Here is a 26,936-nt window from a genome sequence, read left to right as displayed (position 1 = left end):
ATGTTTTGATTTTGGGTGTTTATTCTGACTCATTTTGTTCTGTTATGTATATCTATAACAGCTGTCAGCATGTATAATGTTGCTTCTACCTGTGCACATTTTACATTAATTCTTATTAATATGCATGAGTGCTTTGGCACTTACTTCAAACCAGTTCAAATAACACTGCAGACCAAATTCACCCCAAAAATCAGCCATAAAACTAATGAAAAAACAATGTATGAATCAGATTTCTCACCAGAAAAGTAGTGCATCGAGGAAAAATACTGCATTTGTGAAACTTCTTAAAGTGTATTTTAGATTCAAGCTCAGCATTGAACCACATTTAAGACATTTAAATGCCCTGAATTTAGATAATTCAATTCAAAACTATTTAAGACTTTTTAAGGACCAGCAGACACTCAAGAGACAGAGACAGATATAGACACATAAACTGAGAGAAAAAGAGTGAATAAATGAATAGAAACGAAGAGAAACAAGAATAATACAGATAGAAAAAGAGAAAGAGAGTGAGAGGGGAGAATCACATAGAAACGGACAAAGACACAGAAGAGAAATATTTAACACTGACCTTTGCATACCAATGCTTGTGACCAAAGCCTATTCATAAGAATTATTCATTCACACATTCCCAAAATGCCCGCATAGCTTAATTTTCAATTAGCATACTTATAACCTCACATCAATAAGAAAATTCCAACGACTGCACTCTCCGCCAATATTTAGAATTGCACCGAATATGATTTCATTTATGCTCCTCATTTTGTGTTATTTCCAATTTAAATGCCTGTAATGGCACATATTCGCTAACGAAATTCCAACAATTGCACACATAATGTTTAACATTGCCACACTGCCACATTCTATTGCTGTGTGACTCTAAAAATGCATTTTCTGTCCATCATAGTGGTGGAACTCCAAAAGATACATCGCTAAATGGCTATTATTGTCCAATATTGGCCTGTTACAACTAATATAGTGATACTGGCTTATGTTTTGTTGAAAATGAACAAAGTTACCTCCCAAAACCTATTTTTGTGTAATCATTTGTGCCACTTGACCACATTCTAGCATTCTCTTTACCATGAACTGCCCAGATAAGGATGTCACACTGTCCAGTTCATGATCATGTTAGTAGATAGCAAACCCAATATAAGTTGAGCTTGCTTTGTTCTTATCTCTATCCCTTGTTATTTTGCTGGAGATCCACATGTGCCTTGACTGAAGTAAACTCACCTCGACCTGCCGTTTCGACTGCCTGATCTTTGATTCACATCTCCATATTACTAATACTTTACTTGACCACTCTATTGCGATCCCAGCCTTGAAAGAGCACACATTTACATCTATAATATATAACATAGAAATGTGTTTTACAATTGCACGAAAAGGAAAAGGTTAGGGATGTAGTCAAGGGTAAATAAACCTAAATTCAGTTCAGCCATTGTTGGTGAGTCCAGCTTTCCCTGGACCGAGTGCTCAGTTGGATTTAACACTTCCTTTTTCATCATTGGTCATTCCCGACCACATAAGCTGCGTTCAGAATGGTTCACTCATTTACTCACTCACTATTTCCTATGACTGATTTGTCATATAGTGGACTATATGGGCAACGACCAAACAAAGTTTCAGACACTACATTAAATATCATTGCTTCAAAAAAATTCGCTGGACATCATGTGACGCACCCGGATGCACCTAGCATCTCATAAACAAACCACGCATCATGACAGCGGGTTGAAACATACTCAGGTATCGATTTTGCGAAGTTTTGAACATTAAATTACAAATAAATTGTTGAAATTCTAATCATGTGCAAGTGTGGTTTTGTCAACTATGGTGCTGTCTCCTAATGGTAGCAAGCTGTTTTGGTTTGGCAAACAATAAGCTGGTGAGCTAATGTTAGCTAGCTCACGCTCACACTATTACCCCCTGTATTGGTGGCTAAAGTAGTTAGCTAGCTGCCTGATTCAAGTAGTTGTTTTGCTGGTTTAAGTTATGCTTCTCAGACACAAACGGAGGCAAACTTTAACTCAAATGAGGCGTCTAACATGTCTTTTGTTGATTCACCAACGCTATCAGCGAGTAAATAGACCAACTTCTATTAGCTAACATGTTAGCTAACTAACACTCTTCTTCTTCGGTAAGACATTATTGCATTGCATTGTGGTATATAGGAGAAATTGTAGGGTGCATCATCTGTCCACTACAGTTTGCAGTGCACTGTGGGTAGTTTATAGTTGAGAATTCGGACACTAGTACAAAGTGGCGGACACACTATATAGTGCACTATTTCTGTAATAGGTAACGTTTTGAACAGAGCTATAGACTCGCATGGACAAAACGAGGAAGTCTCATTGCTGTGGGGTGGATTTTCTCTTGTTCAGCCCAAACGCATGACTTAGATTGAAAATAGGGCAATATGTATTCATGAAGATATTACATGGTGGATCTTTAAGTTGTTAACATGGCAGGGTTTTAAGAGAGGACTCTCAGATTAGGGGAGAGACTGCGTTGGCTGTGTGTTCCCATGCTGGTTGGAGGAGAAACCCTGAGTACACAATGTACTCATCTGAGAGAGAGAGAGAGAGAGAGAGAGAGTAATGGAGAGATAGAAAGAGGGAGGAGGGGGAAGAGAGAAGAGAGAGAGGATAGAGTGTGTGTGTGTGAGAGCGAGCGAGCGAGCAGCAGAGGTCATTTATATAACCAGAGTGATGAAACATCCATAATTTAGCCCTTTTAAAGTGTGAACAAGACTGGGCTCCTTTAGACAGACAGCGGGGTACAAGGGAAGCCATTTACTCTGGGAGAGGGGAAGAAAGAGCACTCCACATCTTCTAAATCACTTCTTCAAACTTATTTTCATAGAGTTGCTTTAATGCGGTGTCTTTTGTCTTTACTTATTTGGATATACTGCAATGATTTTTACCCTGTATTCTCACGGTTCTATCTTGTGATGCCATCTTGTTTTGACTCACTTTGACCTATGAGTATGGTGTTTTGCCTTTATTTCTCACAGCACTTTGCATACCGCTTTAAAATAAGCGCTCTACAAATAAAGCTTATTATTATGATTATGACTTGAGGGCTGACAAGAATGACAGATGTCAGCCAGAGAGAGAGAATGACAGATAAAAAGAGCAGAGAGAGAGAGAGTAATGGTTTCATGTGCATCCATTACCCTCGTAACACCCGCCCCCTTCCCCAACTTCCTTCACCCCCCCATCGCCATGGCAATAAGCCGCAGTGAGAAAAGGGCCCATCACCATCATCATTCCTGTCGCCGCGTCGGGCATTGTCCTCGCCATCCTTTATTATGGGATGCATTTTGCTTCTTGAGAGCACTCTGGACCTCGCCATGGAAACGGACCCATGGTTCAGACTGAGGGTTTAGAATCACCCCCCATCCCACCCCCACCCCACCCCAAACACACACAGCTTCCCAGTTCCTTCAATGGTACTGGGAATGGGATGAACACAACTCCCTCTGTTTTCATGCAGCAGTGGGAGGCTGCCACAGTGAGGACGTTTGCCACCACCATGATGGGTAAAATATCAATTTATAAGATGATTATGAATAGGTTTTATTATTGTTATGCTGGGTTTCAATGGAGAGTTTTAGTGTCCCATGATGGTCTAAATGGTGTTTCAGAGGCTTTTCCACCCTGACAAGAATACAATTCTGGGGGAAACACTGAATCATTGTAATTTACAGGAATTTATTGACATGAAAATGCTCAAATTTAAAGATACTAGCAAAATATCGACTATCAACTATATATTGGCAATGCAAAAATGTTAAAATGTAGCCCCATTTCGCCCGAAAAACATGCGTCACAACATTAAAGTTAGTGATTTTATCATTAGAAAGATCCAAACAAGGACAGTGTTGGCACCAAGGGCGGATATTTCATTTCACTGTTGGGGGGGACAATAAACAGAAAAATTTCTCAAGAGCAATTCCTGAAGGGGACACCAAAGGTCCCGCCAAAAGTACTGTTGTATTAAATGTATATAGAGGTCCATTATGAAACATTTCCATAAGCACTTCATTCCTTTCTTATGAAGATTTTATCAAATTGCCTTTGATATTACTGGGGTCTTTCTACTTGGCGTTTCGGTGCACTGAAAAATGATCGGATGTCTGTTTTTTTTTTCTCTGCCATTTTAACTGACTGGCTGACAAATAGACACACTCACACACACACACACACACACACACACACACACACACCCCACACACACACACAGCATGCAGGTTATTTACAGTAGTAGGTGAGATGCAACACCCATTAACTGAACTAAAGCTAATATATGCCTAATTAGATTTAGTTTTCCCGAAAAAGCAGATCTCTAATGTTTTGCTGTCAATGTGTAAAAGTCCAGAACGCTATGAAGCCTGCCAGAAACTTACTTATATTTAACATAATGTTTGTTGTAATTATGTCTTTTTTATTAATTAAGTCTTCATTTATTTCCAAAATTATGAACAAAATAACATAGTGGCAGCCATTTTACATGCAGTAAGAAAAAAATAATATACTTAGAACCTAATTACATAGGGTAAGTTAATCTTAAATATTATATTATAGAAATATTACTGTTACCATCTACAAAAAATAAAGTATTTTGGTATGAAAACCCGCATTTTAATTTAACCAAGTATCCTGTATCATAAATACATGTCTGGCATTTGTAACAAACCAAACCGCTTGAAAATCGGTCGAAAATTCAGTGAGTTATGATGATTTTAATTGTGGATAGACCTCCTGCCTCCATACACATACATGCATTAGGAGACGCGGCTGCTCCGTACCAACACGTTGACACACAAGATTCAACCGCGAGGTAATGGAGCGAACAAAATGTAGTCTGGTTACAATTGTGAATGTGTTTTATTCTATTGAGTGGTAGAAGTAAAGAAAAATGTCTGACACATCCTTTGTTTTAAGTTAACCTTTGCAAAGTAGCTTCTTACTGGAGGTCTGCCACCACTGACACACTTCCAGAGATCCTCCACACACACTCGTACCGAGGGCTAATGTGTGTGTGGGGGGGTTCGGGGAGGCAGGTAGGCAGTGGACCAAACCACTGTGAGGCGTATGAGGGGGGGACGCAATCTTTCGAAACTTAAAAACGCATTGTTTTGCGTCTATAATTAGCACAAGTGCTTTCAATGCATATTATTATATTATTTAAAATTATATAGTTATGTTTACAATGATATATTGAGGGGGACAACTCTCTGTTAGTCCCAGGAAGGGGGGGTCCGGACCCCCCTGTCCCCCCCGTAATTTCCGCCCCTGGTTGGCACTGCACACTGCAGTAGAGGCAAAACCGGGACCAAAACGATTGACACTGCTGCGAGAATAATGTTATAAAGGAGATGGCAGGGGGGAGGGAATCAGTTCATACACAGAAATCACCTCCCTGGAAAGCGCTGTTAATTCAGTGTGTCAGGACCACTGCAGAGGAGAAGGAAGGAGGTGGAAGAGAGAGAGACTTAGAGAATACGGTTACCAAGACCAGTATTTTTGTACTGAAACTGTCGATAGCCAATGTTTTGTGCTGAAATTCAATATCTTTAGTCTGAGCATTTGCATGCCAAAAAAAATACAAGGATTCAGTGTTTCCCCTAGACTTTTATTCTTGGCAGGGGGAAAAAACCTCTGAAAAAGGACGGAAGGAGATTTCATATAAAAACACTTCAGCTTTTATCTGGACGCTTCGGCAATCTTGTCCTTTACTTTGACTCCAATGAAGTTGAATTGAATTAAATTGGATTGAACTGAAGTAGAGGGACGGTGACAGAGCAAGGGAAACCGATAGGCTCTCTGATAGCAGCAGAGCGAGGTAAACAGAGAGATGGAGGGATGGAGGGATGGAGGGATGGATGGATGGATGTGCAAGTGCTCAAGGCGCAGTGCCACGTATTTGACTTATTGATTATGTGTGAAATCTCATCCACTCGACGTGGCTGCAAGGTGTGTAGCATTGGTTATTTATAGCGGGGGCATCCACTCTCCCTCTTCCGTGCTGCGGTCAGGAATTCTTGATCAATGCCGTAGCCGCCGGCTCCTTCTTTTTGTCAGCGGAGCTTTACCCTCATCTCCATTCTAATATCACCCGGCCTCGCATTGGGAATACACGGGCCCATTACATATTACAAATTTATATTGAAAACCCAGAACAAAAAAAAAAAGGCCTTTTTTTCCCGCTTTGTCGTTTTTGTTGCCGAGGAGACACGAAGGTTGACGGCCGCGGGGGCGGGGAAGGTCCGGGGCGGTCTGGTGGGGCGGTCTGGCGGGCCGAGGCGCGCGCCGTGTATTGAAAATGTCACAGGTTTGAATCCGGTGTGTGACCTTTGTTGAATGTCATCCCCCCTCTCTGTATTCCATCTTTCCTGTTACTCTGCCGCTGTGTTCTTTAATAAAGCAGAAATGCCATAAAAAAAATGCATGTATTCGAAGTATTCGAAGCCACGGCCGCTCAATCTTCACGGCTCCCAATTGGGTATGGCATTTACCTTCGCCGCCTAAGTTTCATCAGTCAGTTTTATCATTATAATAGAGAGCAAAGATCAAGCAAAAAAATGATCAGGTAGTTGTATTTAAAAAGAAAAAAAAATCACCTCGGGGGAGGATTCAGGATCCATGTTCCCTTTGAACTGATCGTTTGGTGACGCATGTCTAATCATTTATCACATTGACCAGATAATAATAACAGTTTGGAAGTTTTGGTGACAAATTATATTCGATGCAGGGACTTTGCCATAGCTTAGGGTTTTGTGAATTTGTGAATTTTGTGAATGTCGATGGTGGATCCCACCGTGATAAGTCTACTGGTAGGTTTTATTGAGCCTCTGTTCCCATTTGGATTGCTGACTGAGCCAGTTGAAGACCGGGTTCCCACAGTGGCCCTGATGTAAAATACCATGATTTTTCTCTGAGTGCTTCTGTGACCTTAACATTTTTATTCTTTCCTGGTTTGTTAATATTGTTTTTCTAAAGGGGTGAACAATCTGGTTTCCACTACAGTTGGGCTGAAAACCTCCGTCAAATTCAAAGTGTGAAACAAGTTGTAAAATACATTCTGCTATATTCCTGTAAAGTGACCTTTTGTAAAATTCCCTAATATTCCCTGTTTTTCGCAGAGGCACTTTATTACATGAAGAGGTTTAATGATGCTTTTGATCCATTAAAAGAACATTCTGTTATATTTTGACAAGTTATTCTATTATCTGACAGTTATTCCACTGTAAGCTGCTAGAGTAGGGATCGGGGGGAATGGGTGATCTGTTGCTCATGTCTTACCCAGGCCTAGCAGGTCCACAGCGGCCTCTGTGCTCTTCTTGGGACTGGCTCTGCAATCTGACTGAAGATCGGCCCTCTTCTTGGAGAAAGACAGAGAGAAAGATGCAGAGAAATTATTTATTAAAGATACTGAATATCAGCACAAAATATCTTTGCTATTGGTGACTTTGGTCTAAAACTGTTGGTATTGGCCTTCAAAAACCCATGACAGTCAAACCCTATTCTGTACTATTGTGTATACACATTTTCAAAGCAAATCATTTATTATGTTATTCATCTAAATATGGTTTGAATGCAACTGATTTGCTGGTGGTATATTGCCTTGGCAATATTGTTTCTGATAAACAGTTCTGCCGATAAAACTCATTAAACTGAAAGAGAAAGAGGGGGAGTGGGAGGCAAGAGGGAGGAAAAGTGAGGGAGAAAGAAACAGCGTGGGAAGAGGGATTGAGAAAGAGAGAGAGGAAGAGGGAGAGATTATAAGCAAAAGGGTTGGGGAATGAGGTGTGGGGGGAAAGAGAAGGAAGAAGGGAGGAAGGGAGAGATGGAGATAGATAGAGACAGAGTGAGAGAGATGGGAGGGAGAGAAAGCGGTTGAACAGAGAGAGAGAGGGAGAGAGAATAAAAGGTTAACACGTAGGCCATGAGAGATCTACAACGCTGGTAACAAACCCAATTTCCCCCCCAACACAAGATCGATGGACCACATTAGATTCAATGTCGTTTCAATCCAGGGCAATGGAAACAATTACCGAGTCCACACCTAATCAAGAATGCATTGGCCAACCAATTGATGTGTGTTGGGACTGCAGCGGCTCCAACAGAGCGGGCGTGAATCGCAGCGGGAAGGTCGTTTGTGTACGGCGGCAAAAGGTTGGTTTGTGCTGTGCGTTCATATTGACCCAACAGTGAGACGGACTGTTATACAGTCCGAAAAGGCAGGAATCATAGGGAAACACGGGTTAGACTGATATTGGTTTGCTGATATATCGGGCCAATATTGGATTTATATCAGCCAGTCGGTGTCATCCACCTCTGATATGGAGGTTCCACCCTGACCACAGCTACAAAACAAATGTTATATTCTTTGCACATTTATTCATTTAATTGTTCAATGAAGCATTGAATAGGTGGGCGGGTCTCCCTGACTTAAGAGCTGCTGCTAGTATTTCATTAGTCTGGCTTTCAATGGAAGGTTTTAGTGTCCCATAATGGTCTAAATGCTTTTTCAGAGGCTTTTCCACCCTGACAGCAATGAGATTCAGGGGAAACACTGACTACTGGGCAAATTTAAAGACACTGAATATGCTATCAGCAGCTGCTATCAATACAAAAGTATTGTTATCGTTATCAGCCTTCAAAAGCCCATATTGGTCAAACCCAAATCCAAACTGCTTGTCAGAAGTGAGATTCAAACCCAGAGACCAGAAAACCTGACGCCTCGATGACTTGGCCATTCTGACAATTAATGTGTACAGGCACTTAATGTATATCAGACACTCTGTACAGTGTTACAAAACTAACACAGCCTTACATAGCCTTTTAATGCTGTATCCCATGTTGCTGCTGTGAGGGACAGAGAGAGAAAGAAAGACAGAAATAAAGAAATCCTAAATGTCACTGTGCATAAACAGCTTAGACTCTCCATTGTCTGTTCAGCAGGATTTGGATGGACTTGCTGCCAAAAACCGTCTCCAGACGTTGACAGACAAGTCGAGTTTTCCCTCCTCCCGGTTTGGTTATCGAGGGACGGACATCCCTCATAATTGGCTATCCGGGGCGACACTGAGTGACGCCCGCTTGACAGACGGCTAGCGACAGACTGTGATTGGCTGTCAGGGCCGGTTGCGCTTGAAGAGAGGACGTGTAATTGGAAGGGAGGCCGGCGATCGATAACTCCACCCCGCGGCAGGTGAATAGAGTCTTCACTTGATGGCGATGCCAGTCTGAATGAAAAGCACCGAACAAACCGAACCCTCTGACTAGTGCTGTCACATCTGATCGCTGTCAAAAACACACCAGACAAAGCCATCAGCTGCCGTCTGTCACACAGAGTGTCGGAGCGGTGGCAAAGTCTACTTTAAGTTCCTCCCAAGTGTAGTCAACAGAACAGCTCCTGGCTATGCCATGACATGTTTTGAGAGAAGACTGACAGCGAGGTATTGTCGGATGTCATCCCGTCCCATCATGCATAGGTGGCAAAGATAATTGCTGCATCACGACTTCCAACAACATGTCACGAAGACAATGGCAAAAAAGTGCAAAATGAGATAAATGAATGACTAAATGAAAAATGTGATGCAAAATAAAATTTTACAAAATGATTACTGACAAAATTCGAACATTTTAAATCATTTGATCAGTTGTGTTTTTGTTTGATCAGCAATAGGGAAGGGAGCTGCTAGTAAAGCAAAAATATTGATATTTATTGGGGACCTGAAAACATGTGTGTCCCAATTAAACAAAAGCATGAAATAATAATGCTACAGAGCACACATGATCTCAATATGTCAATAAATATTCTGTGAATTCGCCTGGTTAACATTAGGCTACTGCGGCCTAACACGTCCGACATTTCTTGTAATACACTCTGAAAGTGATGACATCATTTTCAAAATGGAGACATTTGGTTACATTAGTTTAACGCCATTGATGGTTATTGTTATTACTATTATTATTAAGTTTTAATCAGTCATATAAACTTTTACATTTCAAAATAAAAAACTTCTGAACTGAAAGCATTAACATGAGCCATGTGGTGAGCCAGTTTACCTTTCTTTGTAAGTTTAGGTTCATCCTTAAAAAGTGTGTCAATGCCACTGAAACCTGTTTTTATGTATTTTGTGACCATTCATGCTTTAGCACGCCGTTTATGTTACGTGGACAGTACAGGCTAGCATCATCTCAAAAGCACTGCAGCATACTAAAAATGATTAAGATAACATAAGATTGCACTTTATTGTCCATTTTCATGGAAATTTATTTTGCGACCAGCACCAGAACAACATGCATTACATCACACCAAACAGATAAGATCACAAGACTAAAAACCTCCAAAAACAATATTGCACAAAAAAAACCACATTTCCCATCTGTCTCCCTCCTGCCTCCATAGACCAAGTCATAACGTGTGTACGTGTGTGCTTATTCGCGTGTGTATGTGTGCACCAAACATGAGCCCCAATGTTGGTTTAGACTCCTTAGGGAACAAATGAGTTCTTAAATGTGTTCCTTTTACAGCTCAGCAGTCTAAACCACTTCCCCGATGGTTAGAGCTGATATTCGTCATGTAGGACGTGGGAGGGGTTCAGAAACATGTTATCTGCCAGTCTCTGATTACAGTGGTTAACATGTTGCAGTGAAATCCCTACCACCTTCACACTGCACAGCAGCATCAAAAATACTGTGATACTTCATCGATCCCCGTAAGGTAATTCTGCCTCTCTTCCAGGAAGGTCAGAGGTCAGGGTCAGCTATAGGACAGCAGCCCTGGAGCTGGAGGGGTTTCAGTGTCACTATTCACTTCAGCAGGGCGGATGCTTGCCGACACAGGGGTTTGAACCTGGTCCTCCGATAGTTACGCCAATAAGGCTGAACCCTCTTGCTTTGGTTTCCTTCACTAATGAGCCTCTGTTATGTATTTTGAGGACAAGTTTCAGGGAAACAATTCTACAAACAGTCCTAAGAATACAAATAGAGGGACAAATAGGCCCAAAATAGTTCTAAGTAAAACAACTGATGGAAAAGCATTCGGCAACCCAATAAACAGAAACAAAAACACCTATATATTGGCTTTTTATTAAACATCGGTCATCAGCCAGTCAAGGCTGTCCACCTCTGATATGATGGAGGTTCCTACCTGATCAACCCACCAAATACCGTATCAGTACCCATATCGGTCAAAGCCTAATAACAAATTAAGTGGTTCAACTCCGAAATAGTGCAATAAAAAACAGCCAAAAATACAAAGAAAAGTTGCTTTCCAGGCAGCTAAGAAAGTAAAATAACCAAATAATGTGGCTTTCATGGTCAAATTCTAAGACACTGCCACAAAATACCGGCTGTCGGCAACTTCAAACCAAAAATATTGATATCAGCCCTCAAAGACCAATATAGGTCGAACTGTGAAATACCAGTGCACAAATGATGAAACTATCTGCTGCAACCCAATAAACTTGGAAACAAACACACCCACATGAAAACACACACCTGCAGCCCCCCCCCCCCCCCCTCCCCTACAGAGGCTGGTGACCCACTGAGACTGTACTCAACAGCCTGACGCAACACACCGCTCCACTGTCCTGCTTCACAAGAAACAGAGGCAGAGGAAACAAATGTCTTATCCTCAGAGGAAGGAGAGAGAGAGAGAGAGAGAGAGAGAGAGAGAGAGAGAGAGAGAGAGGGGTGGGGGAATGAACAAAGAACAAATAGTGTAAAAAGAGGGAGAGGAAAAACAAACAGTGTGGAAGAGGAGAGAAGTTGCAAATTGGGTGGGGAGAGAAGGACGAGAGACGGAGAGGATGGAGAGAATGTATTTTTCTCAGAGGAGAGAGAGATGCAGAGGATGAGCACAAGAGGGAGAAATAGAGGACGAATAGGGGAATGAGAGAGAGAGAGAAAGAATAAACATGAGGATGAGAGGGGGAGACAGAAGAAAAATGAGAGAGAAGAGGGAGAACAAAGCAGTCGTAGTAGCAGTAGCAGAAGCTGCAGTTGTCATAGTAGTGGGAGTAGTAGTAGTGGTAGGACTACAAGTAGTAGCTGCAGTAATACTACAAGTAGTAGCAGTAGTAGTAGAAGTAGTTGCAGCAGTAGTAGTAGTCATGGTAGCAGTATTAGTAGTGGTAGTAGCAGCTGTAATAGAAATAGTCACAGTAGTAGAAGCAGTAGTAGTAGTAATAGCAGTAGTAGTAGTAGTAGTAGCAATAGTGGTAGTAGTAGAAGTAGTGTTCGTAGTAGCAGTAGCAATAGCAGTAGAAGTAGTGGCAGTAGTAGTGGTGACAGTAGTAGTAGTAGCAGTAGTGGTAGTAGTGGTAGCAGTAGAAGTAGTAGTAGTAGTAGCAGTAGCAATAGTAGTAGTAGTAGTAGAAGTAGTGTTAGTAGTAGTAGTAGCAGAAGTAGTGGTAGTAGTAATGGCAGTAGTAGTGGCAGTAGTAGTGGCAGTAGCAGTAGTAATAGCAGTAGAAGTAGTGGTAGTAGTAGTAGTAGTAGTAGTGACACTAGTAGAAGTAGTAGCAGCAGTGGTGGTAGTAGTAGTGGCAGTAGTAGTACTAGTACTTGTAGTGTCTCTGCAGGGAGTGGATTGTCTTCTTGTGGCTGACAGCTGCCTTATTAACACTATAAAAGAGAATAATAAAACTGCCACTGGCTGGATGAGCCCACAACGCCAAAGACAGACAGCCGCAGTGGGGGAGGAGGAGGAGAGAAAAGGAGAAGGAGAGAGATCAGGGAGTAGGAAGAGGAGATGGGGGAGGAGGAGAGGGGCAATCCGGAGGGAGAGGAGAGGGAAAAGGGAGGGACGAAGGAAGAAGAGGATAGTGGGCAATTAGGAGGAGAGAGGAGGAAGGAAAGGTGGTGGACGTAGTGGAGAAGGGAGAAGGAAAGAAGGGATGGAGAGGATGAGGGGCAGAGAGAACAAGGAGTAGTTGAGAGATGGGGAGGAGGGGGCGAGGAGGAGGAAGAAGAGAAAGAGGACAAGAAAACGAGGAGCGAACAAAAACATCGAGAGAAGATGAACGACAGGAGGAGAGGATGATGAAGAGATGGAGAGAAAGGAGGGGAGGAGAATGACAGCATGAAGGCTGAAGATGAATAGAGAAACGGAGAATGAAAGGGAAAGATGAGAAACAAAGAGTGGATTGGGGAGATGGCAAGAAGAGAGAGAGACAGAGACAGAGAGAGAGAGAGGGAGAAAAAGAAAACATTGGCAGGAGGCTGGATGTATGTGTTTATGTTTGTGTTTATGAGTGTGTGTGTGTGTGTGTGTGTGTGTGCGCAGCGGGGAGGAGTGTGCTGAAAATGCATTATCAATACTGCTTAAGACATATCCATATCACAAAGTCGACAGCCCCCCCACCACCACCACCTCACCCCACACACACAACCAAATCCTTGTGTGAGCGTGTGTGTGTGTGGCACCGCAGTAAGTCAGAGGCTGTTAAGTGTGCCGGGCTGCTGCAGTTCTGCACCATTCAACACGATCTGTCACTCAGCTGGTGGCACTGACACACACACGCACACACAAAAATACACATGCATGTGCACACAAACATACACACACACACACACACACACACACAATCTAAGAGGTTTTGTCACAGAGAGGAGATCTTAAGCTGCCACACACACAAGCATCTCTTCCACCCAGTTACATTCATCTGACAGTCAAGGGGAACCCACTGCATTTTAACACACGCACACGCACACACACACACACACACACACACACATGTACCAGGACACACACACACACACACACACACACACACATATAAATGCAGGTATCAAGACACACACAAATGCAAACACGCATACATATGCAAGTACCAAGATACAAACAAACATGCACACACATAGGTACCAATAAAAACACACAAGTAACAAGGCACACTAACACACACACACACACACACACACGCAGGCATTAAGACACACACAAAGAACCACAAAGACACAAAAAGTAGTACACAACGCCATCTTTTCTCAGACAAATGTGTGCATCCACAGCGACACAAACACTCACACACAAGACAAAACAGAAACACACACACACACACACACACACACACACTTGAGTGTTTAACGAAGGTCATGGGCGGCGTCTGAGTGTCGATGCGTGACAGCAGTGCTCAGGGAAAGAATACCTAATCAAATCAAAACAGTGGCAACTAACACACACACACACACACACACACACACACCAATTTAAACAGGGTATTTTCAGGTATTTTCAGAAGTGAATCTTATTTGTCACTAACCAGGAAAGCTTTCAGAGCGTCTAGAATCTTGTTAGGTTGTTTTCGTTTTTTGAGAAATTGGCAGCCGGCTCCTGGTTAGAGTTTGTTTGTTGGATTTGAGGAACACACACACACTCGACGACCAGCTGGATTCAGGGAACACGTACTCAATGCCCGGTTGGATTTGGGGAACAGATACTTGACAATAAATTGGATTTGGGAAACACACACTCAATGGGGAAGACACACACACTCAACACCCAGTTGGATTTGGGGAACACACACTCCATGCCCAGTTGGATTTAGGGAACACACACACTCAACGCCCAGTTGGATTTAGGGAACACACACACCCGACACCCAGATGGATTTAGGGAACACACACTCGACGACCAGTTGGATTTGGGGAACACACACACTTGACGCCCAGTTGGATTTGGAGAACACACACACTTGACGCCCAGTTGGATTTGGGAAATACACTTACTGGAAGACTAGTTGGATTTGGGGAACACATACTTGACAGTGAATTATATTCAGGGAACACAAACTCGACGCCCAGATGGATTCTAGAAACACACACACTCGACACCTGGTTGGATTCAGGGAACACACACACACACACTCAACGACTGATTGGATTTGGGGAATGCACTTACTGGATGACCAATTGGATTTGAGGAACACACACTTGACAGTGAATTAGATTTGGGAAACGCACTCGGCGCCCAGTTTATTTTCTCTTAATGGGTAAGCTGACCAATCTACCAAAAACTTGGTGTATTCCTTTAAGAGCCCAAGTCCTTCCCAACACTTTAATTACTTATTCCTACTCTAACTACAGTGTATGGAACTAAAAAAGTCTTGCACACGACTTTAAAAATCAGCACTATAAACAAATATCAACAGGAGGGAGCCATCAATTTCTCCATACAACCCTGGTGTGTGTGTGTGTGTGTGTGAGCCCTCTACTAAAGCCAGTGCATTTACACATCAACAACACCTACAACTGGGATCAATGGGTGGCTGCTCAAGTGTTTTTAAGAGCTAGAAAGCTAGTGCATGCGAGTATGTGTGTGTGTGTCTGTAAATGTGCCTTGAAGAGGGGGTGTTTTTCCAGTTTAGGCAAACTACTTTTGCTCGTCTCTTCCCACTTAGCCCCTCATTTCCCATTCCGACAGAGAAAGTGGGACCTCTTGTTGTTCCTCTGTAACCCACCTCCCCCGCTTTGCATAAAGTAATTGGATTTATGGTGTTTTGCAGCCCCGTGCCGACTGAACCACGCTGGATACTTTAGTACACACCCGACGCACGACTCTCCGGTGTGCGAGTGTGCCCAACGGAGAAAGTTGAGAAAGGGAAACGACGTGTGTCAATGCACGACAAAGAGCGAGAGAGAAAATATGTGAGATGGAGACTGTGTGTGTGTCTGCAAGTTATGTTTGATTGTGAGAGACAGTGTGTGTTTTAGCAATTATGTTTGTGTCAGACAGGTTTGTGAAGTGATTGTGTGTGTATGTGTGTGTGTGTGTGTATGTGTATGTGTATGTGTGTGTGTTAGCAATTATGTAGGAGGGCAAATGAGATTGTGATTGTGCGAGTATTTTACATTTACATTTGAGTGTGAGAAATGGTGCATATGTGTTCAGCGGTTATGCGAGGGTGAAAGAGACTGGCTGTTTGTGTGTTTAGTGATAAGGCGAGAGAGGGAGAGCGAGAGAGAGAGAGAGCGAGAGAGAGAGAGAGAGAGAGAGAGAGAGAGAGAGAGAGAGAGAAACATATTTGCTGTAAACACTGTAAAAGTCGATTGGGTTTGGTCTAAGTTGTCATGATGAAACACCTAGCGTCTGAGGGCGTTTTCACACCATTTGCTTTGGTCTGAATCAAGAGACAAGCTGTTGCTTTATTGCACTTACACACTGGTTCGGTCGGGTCACAAAATGTCCAGCAAACCATTGTTCATCAACAAAAGCTATGGGGGGGGCAGTCATTTCAAGAGTTTGATCGATATGGGTTTTTAAAGGCTGATTTTTTTATTGAATCTGCCGATAGGCCTATCTGAAAAAAAACATCAGCTATTTAAAGATTTGATAGCTTTAAATTTGACCATTTTCTTGCCAAAATAAAATCTAAAAGGAGTGTTTCCCCCAGAATTGTATTCTTGTCATGGTAGAAAAGCCTCTGAAACAACATTTAGACCATGGGACACTATGAACAGTCTGATCAAATCAATCGTCAAACATTTGATGTAAAAATCTGATCAAAATGTCTCATTAGAATCAATTCAAGTTAACGTTTTCCCATAGACAACCAGTAAAGTATTGATCAATTCTATAATAAACATGTAATCAATCAAACTGCATTATCCATCATATCAGAGGTAGACAACACTAACTGGACCAAATCAGATTTTTAATAAAAGGCCTCATATATTGGTTAAAACTGTCATTTCCTTAACTGGTCAGAAATTCGGCGATAGGAAAATACTTTCTTCGGAGGTAAAATGTGTTCATCATTCACGGCGTGCTCAACCCACAATGTAATGCTTCCTGTAATTGGGTCAGGTCGAGCTCCCGGTCCAAACGAAGCTCCTGAGCTCTCAGAAAGGTCTCAGTCTGATTGCCGTGTTCTCATGACCTGCATACCAAATTAAGCGAGAAAACATCCCGGGGTTTGAAATAACTGCTCTAAATGGACGAGGTATGAACCCTTGAACCACAGTTTTCTGTTGTCGGCCACAAAGCAGAGCAGCTGGGGGTTCGGTGCCTTGCTCAAGAACACCTCAACACTAGTTAGTGAGCGAGGGGAGAGTGATATTCATTCACTTTCCCCACCCACATTTTCCAAGACAGTCTATTATTATGTATGTATTATGTATGTGTGAACAATGGACCACTGAATGTTTCTGTCTCTGTGTTTCTCTCAACATGCATTAAAACATAGGCTACTATGAATATATGAATATCATTGCACACAGTGTAACATAATAATATAACCTATGAATGTGATGGCATGTTATATTAATGTAACATTAAAAGGTGCTGTGTGTATCATTTTAACATCAATAAATCAATACCAAATTAATTTCGAGACATTAGTATAATTAGCATAAACCTGCCTCGGATTTGGCGGGAAATCTGCTGGATTGCTTTACGGCACAAAGGGATATTGCTTTACGGCGCAAAACAGGAAGAGTTTCAGATAATGGTACATGGTGGAAAAATTATGAAAAAAATCAATTTGAAAATTATATATCGACAGTTAAAAATTGCGACATATAGCACCTTTAATATAACATAATCCTCAACCGCTCACACATTCCCTTCAATATTTCATCTATGCTGTCGTGATAAACAGGTTATGAATCAGAATGCTACACAGACATGTAGGCAGGGTCATGACACACGATGAACAAATAAATCTGCTATATGACATATTTTACAAAGCCCTAAGCTCTGTAAATGCCAAACAGCTTGGCGGACACGGCTCGCTCTGTTTTGAGAGGTAAGCTGGGATATCGCTGTCTCAGTGGCATACAGGCTCTGCTGCCTCACAGTGGGGGAGGTGTGTGTGTGCCTGTGTGTGTGTGTGTGTGTGTGTGTGTGTGTCTGGAGAGGAAGGGAGTGGGAGTATGTTGGTGTGTGTATGCCGGTATCTGTGTATTTACGGTGGGGGAGGGTGCATGTGCGCGTTTATGATTGTGTCTGTCTTGTCTATGCTTGTGTGTGTGTGTGTGTGTGTGTGTTTACAGTATGTGTGTGTGTGTGTGTGTGTGTGTGTGTGTGCGTGTTTTCTTGGGAAGCAGGCCCAGCTGATTCCCTTCCTCCAGCAGTGCAAATCCAGCTTATTGATTAGCCTCCCCATGGCTATGCTATCGATCCTCTGACTGCTAGACCCCGGAGAGCACCACTGTCTGCACGCGTGTGCGTGTGTGTGTGTGTGTGTGTGCACGTTATTAGTCACAGAACGCTGCTCCTTTGGCTGCCCTTCACACCATCCGCTCAAACTAACTCCAATCGACCACAGATATGCTTTAGCTGCTGCTACCACTGCTGTTGCTGTGTGTGTGTATACGAGTGTGTGTGTGTGTGTGTGTGTGTGTCACATCCAATCTTGGGAACCTCTGAGAGCCCAACTCGGTCCAGATGTACAGAGCACCTAGCGATAACACACTCCCCAAATCCCTGCACTGAATGAACGAAGACACACACACACACACACACACACACACACACACAAACCACACACAAACACACACACTTTCATTTCTCTCTCCAACAAAGGCGAGTGCCAGTGTTTTCCATGCAGGAAAGCAGCCTCTTGTTCTCTTTGATAATTTATTCATGGGCTGAAAGAAAAAGACAACATACGCCGGGACTCCAACGGGACAACGTTGATTTAGTGTTTGGAGATAGAGAGCGATGGAGACACATAGGGAGGAAACGGAGAGAGAGAGAGAGGGAGGGACAAATGAAGGAGAGATGGATAGAGATGGATGGAGGTGAGGAGAGAGTGAAAATAAGAGAGAGAAAATGGAGTCACTTATTACACAGAGAGCACCAGTGTATTTTCTATAGTGCTAGAGTGTGTAGAGTACACTCTGTCCTTTTCCTTCACTTTCTGTTACACGTCTGTCCTCTCTCCTATACGTTTCTATTACTATATTTATTAACACTACATTCATACTCTCTATCTGATTGTTATAACACAGCAGTGATTCAACCTACATCCAGTTCATGAAAGCTTTTCCATTTGCTGTTCTAAACAGCCGGTGTCTGGTAGCTCTTTCCTGGGAAAAATCCTCTGGAGCACAGGAAGTGATGCGTTTTATGTTTACGGTTTGTTTGGAATACATAGAAGAAGAACTGGGTAGTTAGCATGAGCAGTGATAGCCACCATGGCTGAACAGACAAAGAAAAGAGCGCAGCAACTCAAACTGCATCAACAGAAACTCCAAGCTCCGCCCACACTGTTTGATTGACAGGTGATCTCTGGGAAGTGCAGTGCAGAAACACCACAGCAATGAGTGCTGAAGATGGAGACAAAATAAAAAACAAAAATGAGGATCTCACAAAGTACTGCTCAATTTTGGAATCAGTAAACTGCAGACAGCACGCTCTTGTTTACCAACTCGGCCGGTCTGGTTGCTGTGTACCAACAGATACCGAGGGGATGAGAGAGGCAAAAGATCTAACGCTTCCCACAAAAAGTGGAAATGTCTTGCTTTGAAGTAACCTGCTATTTTTTATTTTTATTTTAAAGATGCTCATAAAATGTGTATTTTACAGTTTTGATTTGTTATTTCTTGTGTGCCAAGAAGATTTTCTGCCAGTGTCGGTGTTCTCAATCTGTTTTTGCAGTAGCCAGCTAAACGAGAAGAGTAGCCAGCTAGGGGTGAGAGTCCAATTTCCAATGCACTCTTAACAGTTTTACACTATTCAAAATGTGAAGCCAAGTTGCAGGGTGTATTTCAGTCTTGCATGAATATGAAAATTTTGGCCGATAATCAACTGAAAACAGTCAATTGAAGAAATATTTTGCATTAAATCATTTAAAGAGCAACTAAACCCCAAACCAAAATGTTTGGTGAAGCCTGACATCTAATGGGGAAAAGTAGGATACTGAACTGGCCATCTGCTATTGGCTGATCTTTGGTGCCAGGTGATGTCATCTTCTATAGAGCACAACAGGTGGTGACATCACCTGGCACAAAGACCAGCCGATAGCAGATGGTCAGTTCAGTACCCTACTTTTCACCATTAGTGAGTGAACGTCAGGCTTCACCACAGATTTGGGTTTGAGGTTTAGTTAAAGGATAATCAAAACTCAAGATAAGGCCAACCTCAGAAGGACTGATGAAATGAAGAAATTGTTGAAATGGTAATATCTTAGACTAGCGGTTCCCAACTTGAAGTCCTTGAGGAGGATCAAAGGATTCTGAGCAAAATGAGAAATAATGTAATTTCACTATTGTTTCATTTACTTTCCATCAGCGCATGTATGAGAATGGCGCAAGAATCGCAAGATTCACTTTCATTTAGAATTATAACATGATCTACTAAATTCTATCTGACAACAAATAGGGGGCCTATGGAGTATTGTTAGCTAATTTGGGAGTCCTTCACATGAAAAGGTTTGGGAAGCCTACACCTTTTTAGATGTGATCGACCGAGAGAAAGAATGTAGCCGGCTGACATTGTGGCACTAAACGGCTAATTAGCCGGCGCTTAGCGGGAACGCTGCAGTGTGAATACCTGACAGCAGAATTTCAGTTGGGCAAGTCAGGCAAAATAACGCTGTCTCAATTAGTGGGGGTGGGACAATCTTCTCTGTTGCAGCCCCACTTCGTGATTTAGACTGATAAAATTGGTGTATTTGTACCTTAACCCTTACCTAAACCTAATCCCGATTCTAATCTTAACCCTAAACCCAAGTCTTAATCCTAAACTAACCCCTTGAAGAAGTGACGAGCAGCAAAATGTCATCACTTTGAGCATTTTCCTCATCTTTCTGGCCGTGCGAGTACATGAGTACATCGAAGTACAAGAACACACACACACCACACACACACGCACACAAATGCCAGCTTCCAATCACTGCTATAGCGTAATTAGTGCCTACAGGCATTGGCAGGCAGAGAGGAGAGCGAGACAAAGTTGAGTTTTAACAACCCCAATCAAGCTGGAATGCATAAAGATGTTTCAGATGAATGCAGAGAAAATGAGAGACGACTAATTGATATTCTAGTGTGTCTGTATGTCTGAGTGTCTGTGCAGGACTGCCTACATTTATACCGACACCTGTATGCAGTGTATTATGCATAATTGCATTATCTATACGGGTTAGACCGTGATATCCGGCAAAGAGTGGCTGGACTCACCAACGTTAGATCTTTTCCTCTCTCGTCTCTTTGGTATCTTTGGTATCTTTGGTATAAAGCATCACAGACCGGCCAGGTTGGCAAACATGAGCGTGCTGTGTGTAGTTTACTGGCGTCACCTTACAGGATTTCTGGATATTGAAGTTCAAATTTTCCAAACAGTTATCTCTTGCAGCCATTTGGAGCCAACGTGCAAAGTTGCCTAGTGCAGCTTTAAATAGTATTTTTCCATTTCCTTTAACCTGCTTGGAGTAAAAGATGGATGAGCGGTGCCACATAAGAAAATACTATGACTACCAAAGTTCAGACTACTGAAAGTCAATTGAATTTACTTCTCTGTGCTTGATAACTCATCTGAACTGTCCTGCTGTAGTAAACCCCCATCCATCTGATGTTCCAAGCAGGTTAAAATAAATCCTAAGTATTATTTGTGACTACTATTTTACTGCATAACAAATAAAGGTGCGGGCGACATCGGGACAGATTGATGAATGAGTAGCAACGCTCCTATCACAACCCAGTATAGTAGCTTATGCTCGTCTTAACAGCCCTGCCTTACAGAGACTTCCAAATGATGCATTGTGCGGAGCCGTACGGGCAATACATTCTCATCTAAATATTCAGGCTGCCTGTGAGAACAGCAAAGTCAGGGATTTGGCCTCCATATTTCTCAGTCTGCCGTTATCGATTAGGTCGTATCTCGCCGCTATCTCATGTGACATGACGGCTACGTCTCCACCTCTATCTCTCTAGATCTATGACTCGCCCTCAGTCCTGCTCCGTCTTATCTGGTGGAGGCTACTGAGCCACCATGGGCAATAACAGCGGAGCTGGCACGGCAGAGGCTCCGACAGTTTGTCCATGCTTGGTTTCAAACGTGAAGGAAATGGCACATGGCCAACTTTTTATGGAAATGGAGTAGGGATGTCAGTTTCAGTTAATTTTGCTTTCGATAGGCCGACACCCATTAACCGGTAACTAACCGGTTAATTTTTAAGAAAAAAACGCGAAATGACGTGAAATACAAGAAAGTGGCGCTTTCCTTTTAGTCCGGCGCTCCATTGACTCAACTAGTGCAGTGCCCGTTCGCCCCGCTGCTGCACAGAGCGCTGTTCGCTTGTTTATTCAAAGTTTATTAATAATGAATGTGTCGCGTGTCCAAGTTGCACCAAATCCGACACTGCACGTCCTTGGTCCCCAGCAATACACCCGCCAAGTGTGAAGTAGATCAGACGAACGCTTCTCAAGATATGCGAAGGACACACACACACACACACACTCAGACTCACAGACAGACAGAGATTCCTTGCTTTAGTAGATAGATGAGCTTTGGCGCCGCATTTCGAAGCGCTGTCCATTTGCTGTAATTTGCATATAAATATCTGCACTTGTTATGCACGCCGCGGCGTAGCCCGTTTTAATATTAAGTGCTGACTCCGCCCACCCGGGCCAGTTTCGGCGTACGCTGGTAGCAATTACAAGTGGACCCTATCCTACAGTCCCTGCTCTCAGCGGAGGGAGGGGGGCTACGCTGTGTGTGGGAAGCGCTGTGATCATCAGACCTCTCTGGATTAGACAAGCAAGTAGAGAAAACCGGCATCAGTCGAACCAATTTATTGCCAAATGCTTTGGGATTCAACACTTTAACATTGCTTCCCATGGTCAGAAAAAGTCGCCAGATTTGTCGCTAGTCGCTTTTGAGAAATAAAGTTGCCAGGGGGGTCTGAAAAGTCACTAAGTCTAGCGACAAAGTCGCCAAATTGGCAACACTGGTGTATGCAAATTAACCTATAGACTGACATGCGTAACCGGTCAAAAATATTCTCAGTGGTTAACCGATTAACGGTTAACCATTGACATCCCTAAAATGGAGATTGTCGGTCAAGAACATGCATAAAAACTTGTAGGGACAAATTCAGCGCGGATAACATACTGGGATGAGAGCGGCAAGAGATTAGTATCAGCACAGATTGAATTTCAATTGCATACATTTGAATTTGTCATGCTCATATTGAACCTATGAATTAAAAAAGTTAATTTGTACAATTTGAAATTACAACCAGGTTTCACTTGCTAGTTGTTGTCCTCGCCTCGTTTCTGCACTTTCACTAGCCACCTTTCAGTCAGGAACTCGTCAACAATTTGCACCAAACGATCGGAAACCACATCAGTGAGAGCAAGTCCAGAATTGGCCACAGTGGCTAGTGAAGAAGTAATAGTACGCTCTCTGATGTTGAATTTAATCTTTTGTTTGCTTTTCCTAAGTCCCCAGGTGTATCTCCATGAGAGCTCAATCTGAATTGAGAAAACTGAATTTGAAATTATCATTAAAAGTTAAATTCAGTAATATTTATGAATGGGACAATATATATCGAAAAAAATAAATAAATAAATAAAACCAGTTGATGTAAAATGGAAATGAAATAGCCCATCTGCATGGCCTGAAACTATTGTCCATGTATCAAAGCATTATAATTACAATCAGGAAAACGGAAGCGTCCTCGCACCACTACTTAGCACTGTTGAGATTTATGCAAAATGCGTCAATGTCTGGAGGGCTGAGAAGGTAAAGTATGTAAGTTTCAATCAGCACCACTTTGGACTGATGTGCCGTGAAGGGATAACAGCGCCCAACAGCTGCTTGAACACCTGTGTTATAGTACGCCGAGGGAAAAACTCTACACTTTGGTACACTTGGTGAAAAAGTAAAGAAGACGGCATCAGTTATAAAACCAGCATGTTTCGGCTAACATGGCCTTCATCAGTAACTGCCGCTGATCGATCGATACGTTTGTTTCAAAGAGGAAAGCAGCATCTACGCATACTTTGCTGCAACATTTCCCTTTTTATTCAATTTATCTGTTCAATGCAGAGGATGAGACTGTTGTACGCACAGACAATTCAGGACTCAGGCTGGCTCCGCTGAGCTGATGAAGCTAAGTGAATTGAATTCTTCAATAACTCAAAACGATCCGATGAAAACTGAACGATGCTTTTGGATTAATGAAGGGATAGGGACTCGGTGTTGATGAATTCCCCAGAGTAAAATGCGAGATCTTTACATTTTAAGTCAATCCCAATGGAGAAGAGCGATGCGTTATAAAATGGGGTTGAGTGACAAACGCTCTGCTGCTTCGCTCTACAAAACTACTGCAATTTATCCCCGTTTCCCCCGAAAACACGAACAAGTACAGGCCCAAACTTTCTCCATCAATTATCTAAATCCGAGCTGCACCAGAACCAAAAACAATCTAATCAAAACACGGATGGATGGGCAATCAAAACGCAAATTACCCGCCTGCCAGCACCGCTGCAAAAATTACAGGGAAACGCTAGGCAGTTCAATTAGTTGCTGAATTAAAAAAAAAGACTGATTAGGTGAAGTCAGCTGACTACTACAGCATCAGAATTTATTTTTTTCATTATTTCATGAACAGAACCTGCATGAATAATAACTCTGCACTCCCACATATTCAAACAAGACCATTCAGTCAATGAAACCAGGTATCGCTAACAAAAAATGAACTATTGAACATTTTTATCAATCCTTCATGCTTTATTTGTACTTTTTAAAATGTATTTTTGCTTCATTTGACATTATACAATGAAGAAAAGGAAGACTTCAGACTAGACAGACACATCGGGCCAACTGGACTTTTGTTAAAAATCTGTGTTGTCCACCTCTGATATGATGGATATGATGCAGTTTGATTGATTACATATTTATTGTAAAATTGATCAATACTACACTGGTTGTCTATGGGAGGCCCTTAACCTGAATTGATCCTAATGAGACATTTTCATCGGATGCAACACAAATATGCATGCATATGTATTATTATTATGATCATTATCATCCCCATCCTGTCCCATGATGGTCTAAATGCTGTTTCAGAGGCTTTTCCACCCTGACAAGAGTACAATTCTTGAATTTGTGGGTATTTTTCACCACAAAAATGGTCAAATTTAAAGATGAATAACTGAATATCGACACAAAATAATCTGTCTGTCAGCAGCTTCAATCCACGAATACTGGTATCGGCCTTCAAAAACCCATATTGGTCGAACCCTTCTTCTGACTTCCATCTGCGAAACTCTTTCAGAATAAATGAACTACAACAAGATGATGCAATGAGAGCATTAGGTCCGTAGCTGGTGCATTCAAAATATTTTCCACTCGCATTTTTTGTTTCAAGTTTAATAAGTGCGAAGAAAAGGAAAAGTGGTGTTTATGCAAACCTCTCTGCGGAAAGGAAATGAAGTGAACGGAAAGGAAATTAAATATTTCTGCTGATTAAAGCTTGTGCTGCTCCGCATATTCAGATGAACCCTTCGACAGTCCATCTCCTCCTCCTCCGTCCTCCATCCTCCTCTCCATCTCTCGAGTGGACATGAAACCACTGTCTGTGTGTGTGTGTGTGTGTGTGTGTGTGTGTAAAGGTGAGAGATGTTGTTTCACGCAAAGTGAGCGAGAGACAAAAGAGCCAGTGACCAAGAGACAAAGAAAAAGAAAGAGAGAGAGCATACGAAAAAAAAAAAACAAGGCTGTCAGCATGTTTTCCTGCTATACTGGAGATTAAACGGCTTTCAGCACGTCAGCACACACTTAGACTAACCACCAGCCCCCCAGCTCTCTCCCTCTCTTTCACACACACACACACACACACACACACACGCACGCAGGGAATGTCCTCAAATATCTCCTTGACACTGGGGCTCATCGACAGCAGGAGCACAGCTGATAAGGAGGAAGAAAGGGAGATGAACAACACCACATATCCTCTGCCAACACACACACACACACACACACACACAGAGCTGTTCAATCCCACGGCAAACACTTTCTATCACACGTGCAAACACACACATAAATCAATCTGCACTGTGACTGCGGGTCACCCGAGAGGCCGCCATCTCCTGCTTTCTGATTCAGGGCAGGGTCTCTCTCTCTCTCTCTCTCTCACACACACACACACACACACACACAAGCAGACAGAAAAGTGCCATGTCTTTCCCGCTTGCTGTGCTACCACTGAAGAGCGTATGGGTGCGCTTGTTTAATGGTTCCCGGTTGGGTGGTGACGCACCGGCTACGCAACCTCCACGCTCTGAATCACCGGAGGAAACTGGCCAATAACCAATTAAGAAAACCACAGTCTGACCACCAGTGAGCACTCTGCAATTCAGCGGTCAAATGCATCATAAGAAACAAAGTCCAAGTACATTTCCTGATCTCTTGAGTAGTTAAACAGTAGTTAAAAGTAGTTAAAAAGTAGTTAAATTATACATTTTTTTTCCCACCAAAGAGCTCATAAGAAAGTAGATGTTCACTACTGATGTTGCTAGTGATGCACAGATATATCGGCTGAATATTGGAAATGGACGATTTTTGCATTGTTGACTACAATCGGCTCATCGGCCGATAAGATTAAATCCACCGATGGCAGTGGCCGATACTCATTAACATATATTGCGTCACTAATCTGTTCCAAAGACGTTCAAGTTTGAATGGAAGGACAGCCTATCAGCGTGAGGTAACAAAAGCTGCGGTTACATGAGACATTTTTTTTCATTCTGAATTAAATCATTCCGAAGGAAAATTGCCACGCAAGTGTTTACATGAGCGCTAAATATAACGATCGCATTAAGATGTGCGTTTACATGCTCCACAGTATGTAATCAGAATAAAAGTTTCTGACATGCGCAAAACACCGAATCCAGCACTCTAACATGGGCTTACGTTTTTAAAAGATGGACCTGCGTCGGTTATTCCTTTACTGCTGTTCT

General features: G+C 42.4%; 2 protein-coding genes across 3 annotated transcripts in view; both read right to left on the bottom strand.

Moving 5' to 3' along the window:
• Positions 1-26,936, bottom strand: part of sdhaf4 (succinate dehydrogenase complex assembly factor 4) — a 369,114-nt gene that overhangs the window by 178,877 nt on the left and 163,301 nt on the right. The gene's annotated exons all lie outside the window — the stretch shown is intronic.
• Positions 1-26,936, bottom strand: part of smap1 (small ArfGAP 1) — a 103,162-nt gene that overhangs the window by 37,600 nt on the left and 38,626 nt on the right. For both annotated transcript variants that reach the window (XM_078288575.1, XM_078288576.1), the window contains exon 6: positions 7,314-7,392. In XM_078288575.1, the coding sequence (XP_078144701.1) occupies positions 7,314-7,392 (79 nt within the window). The remainder of the gene's footprint in view (positions 1-7,313; positions 7,393-26,936) is intronic.

This window comes from Centroberyx gerrardi, chromosome 15, assembly GCF_048128805.1.
Source record: "Centroberyx gerrardi isolate f3 chromosome 15, fCenGer3.hap1.cur.20231027, whole genome shotgun sequence".
In the NCBI taxonomy this organism is placed as follows: Eukaryota; Metazoa; Chordata; class Actinopteri; order Beryciformes; family Berycidae; genus Centroberyx; species Centroberyx gerrardi.
The sequence above is the reverse complement of the archived record's forward strand: the minus strand, read 5'-3'. Positions and strand labels throughout refer to the sequence as shown.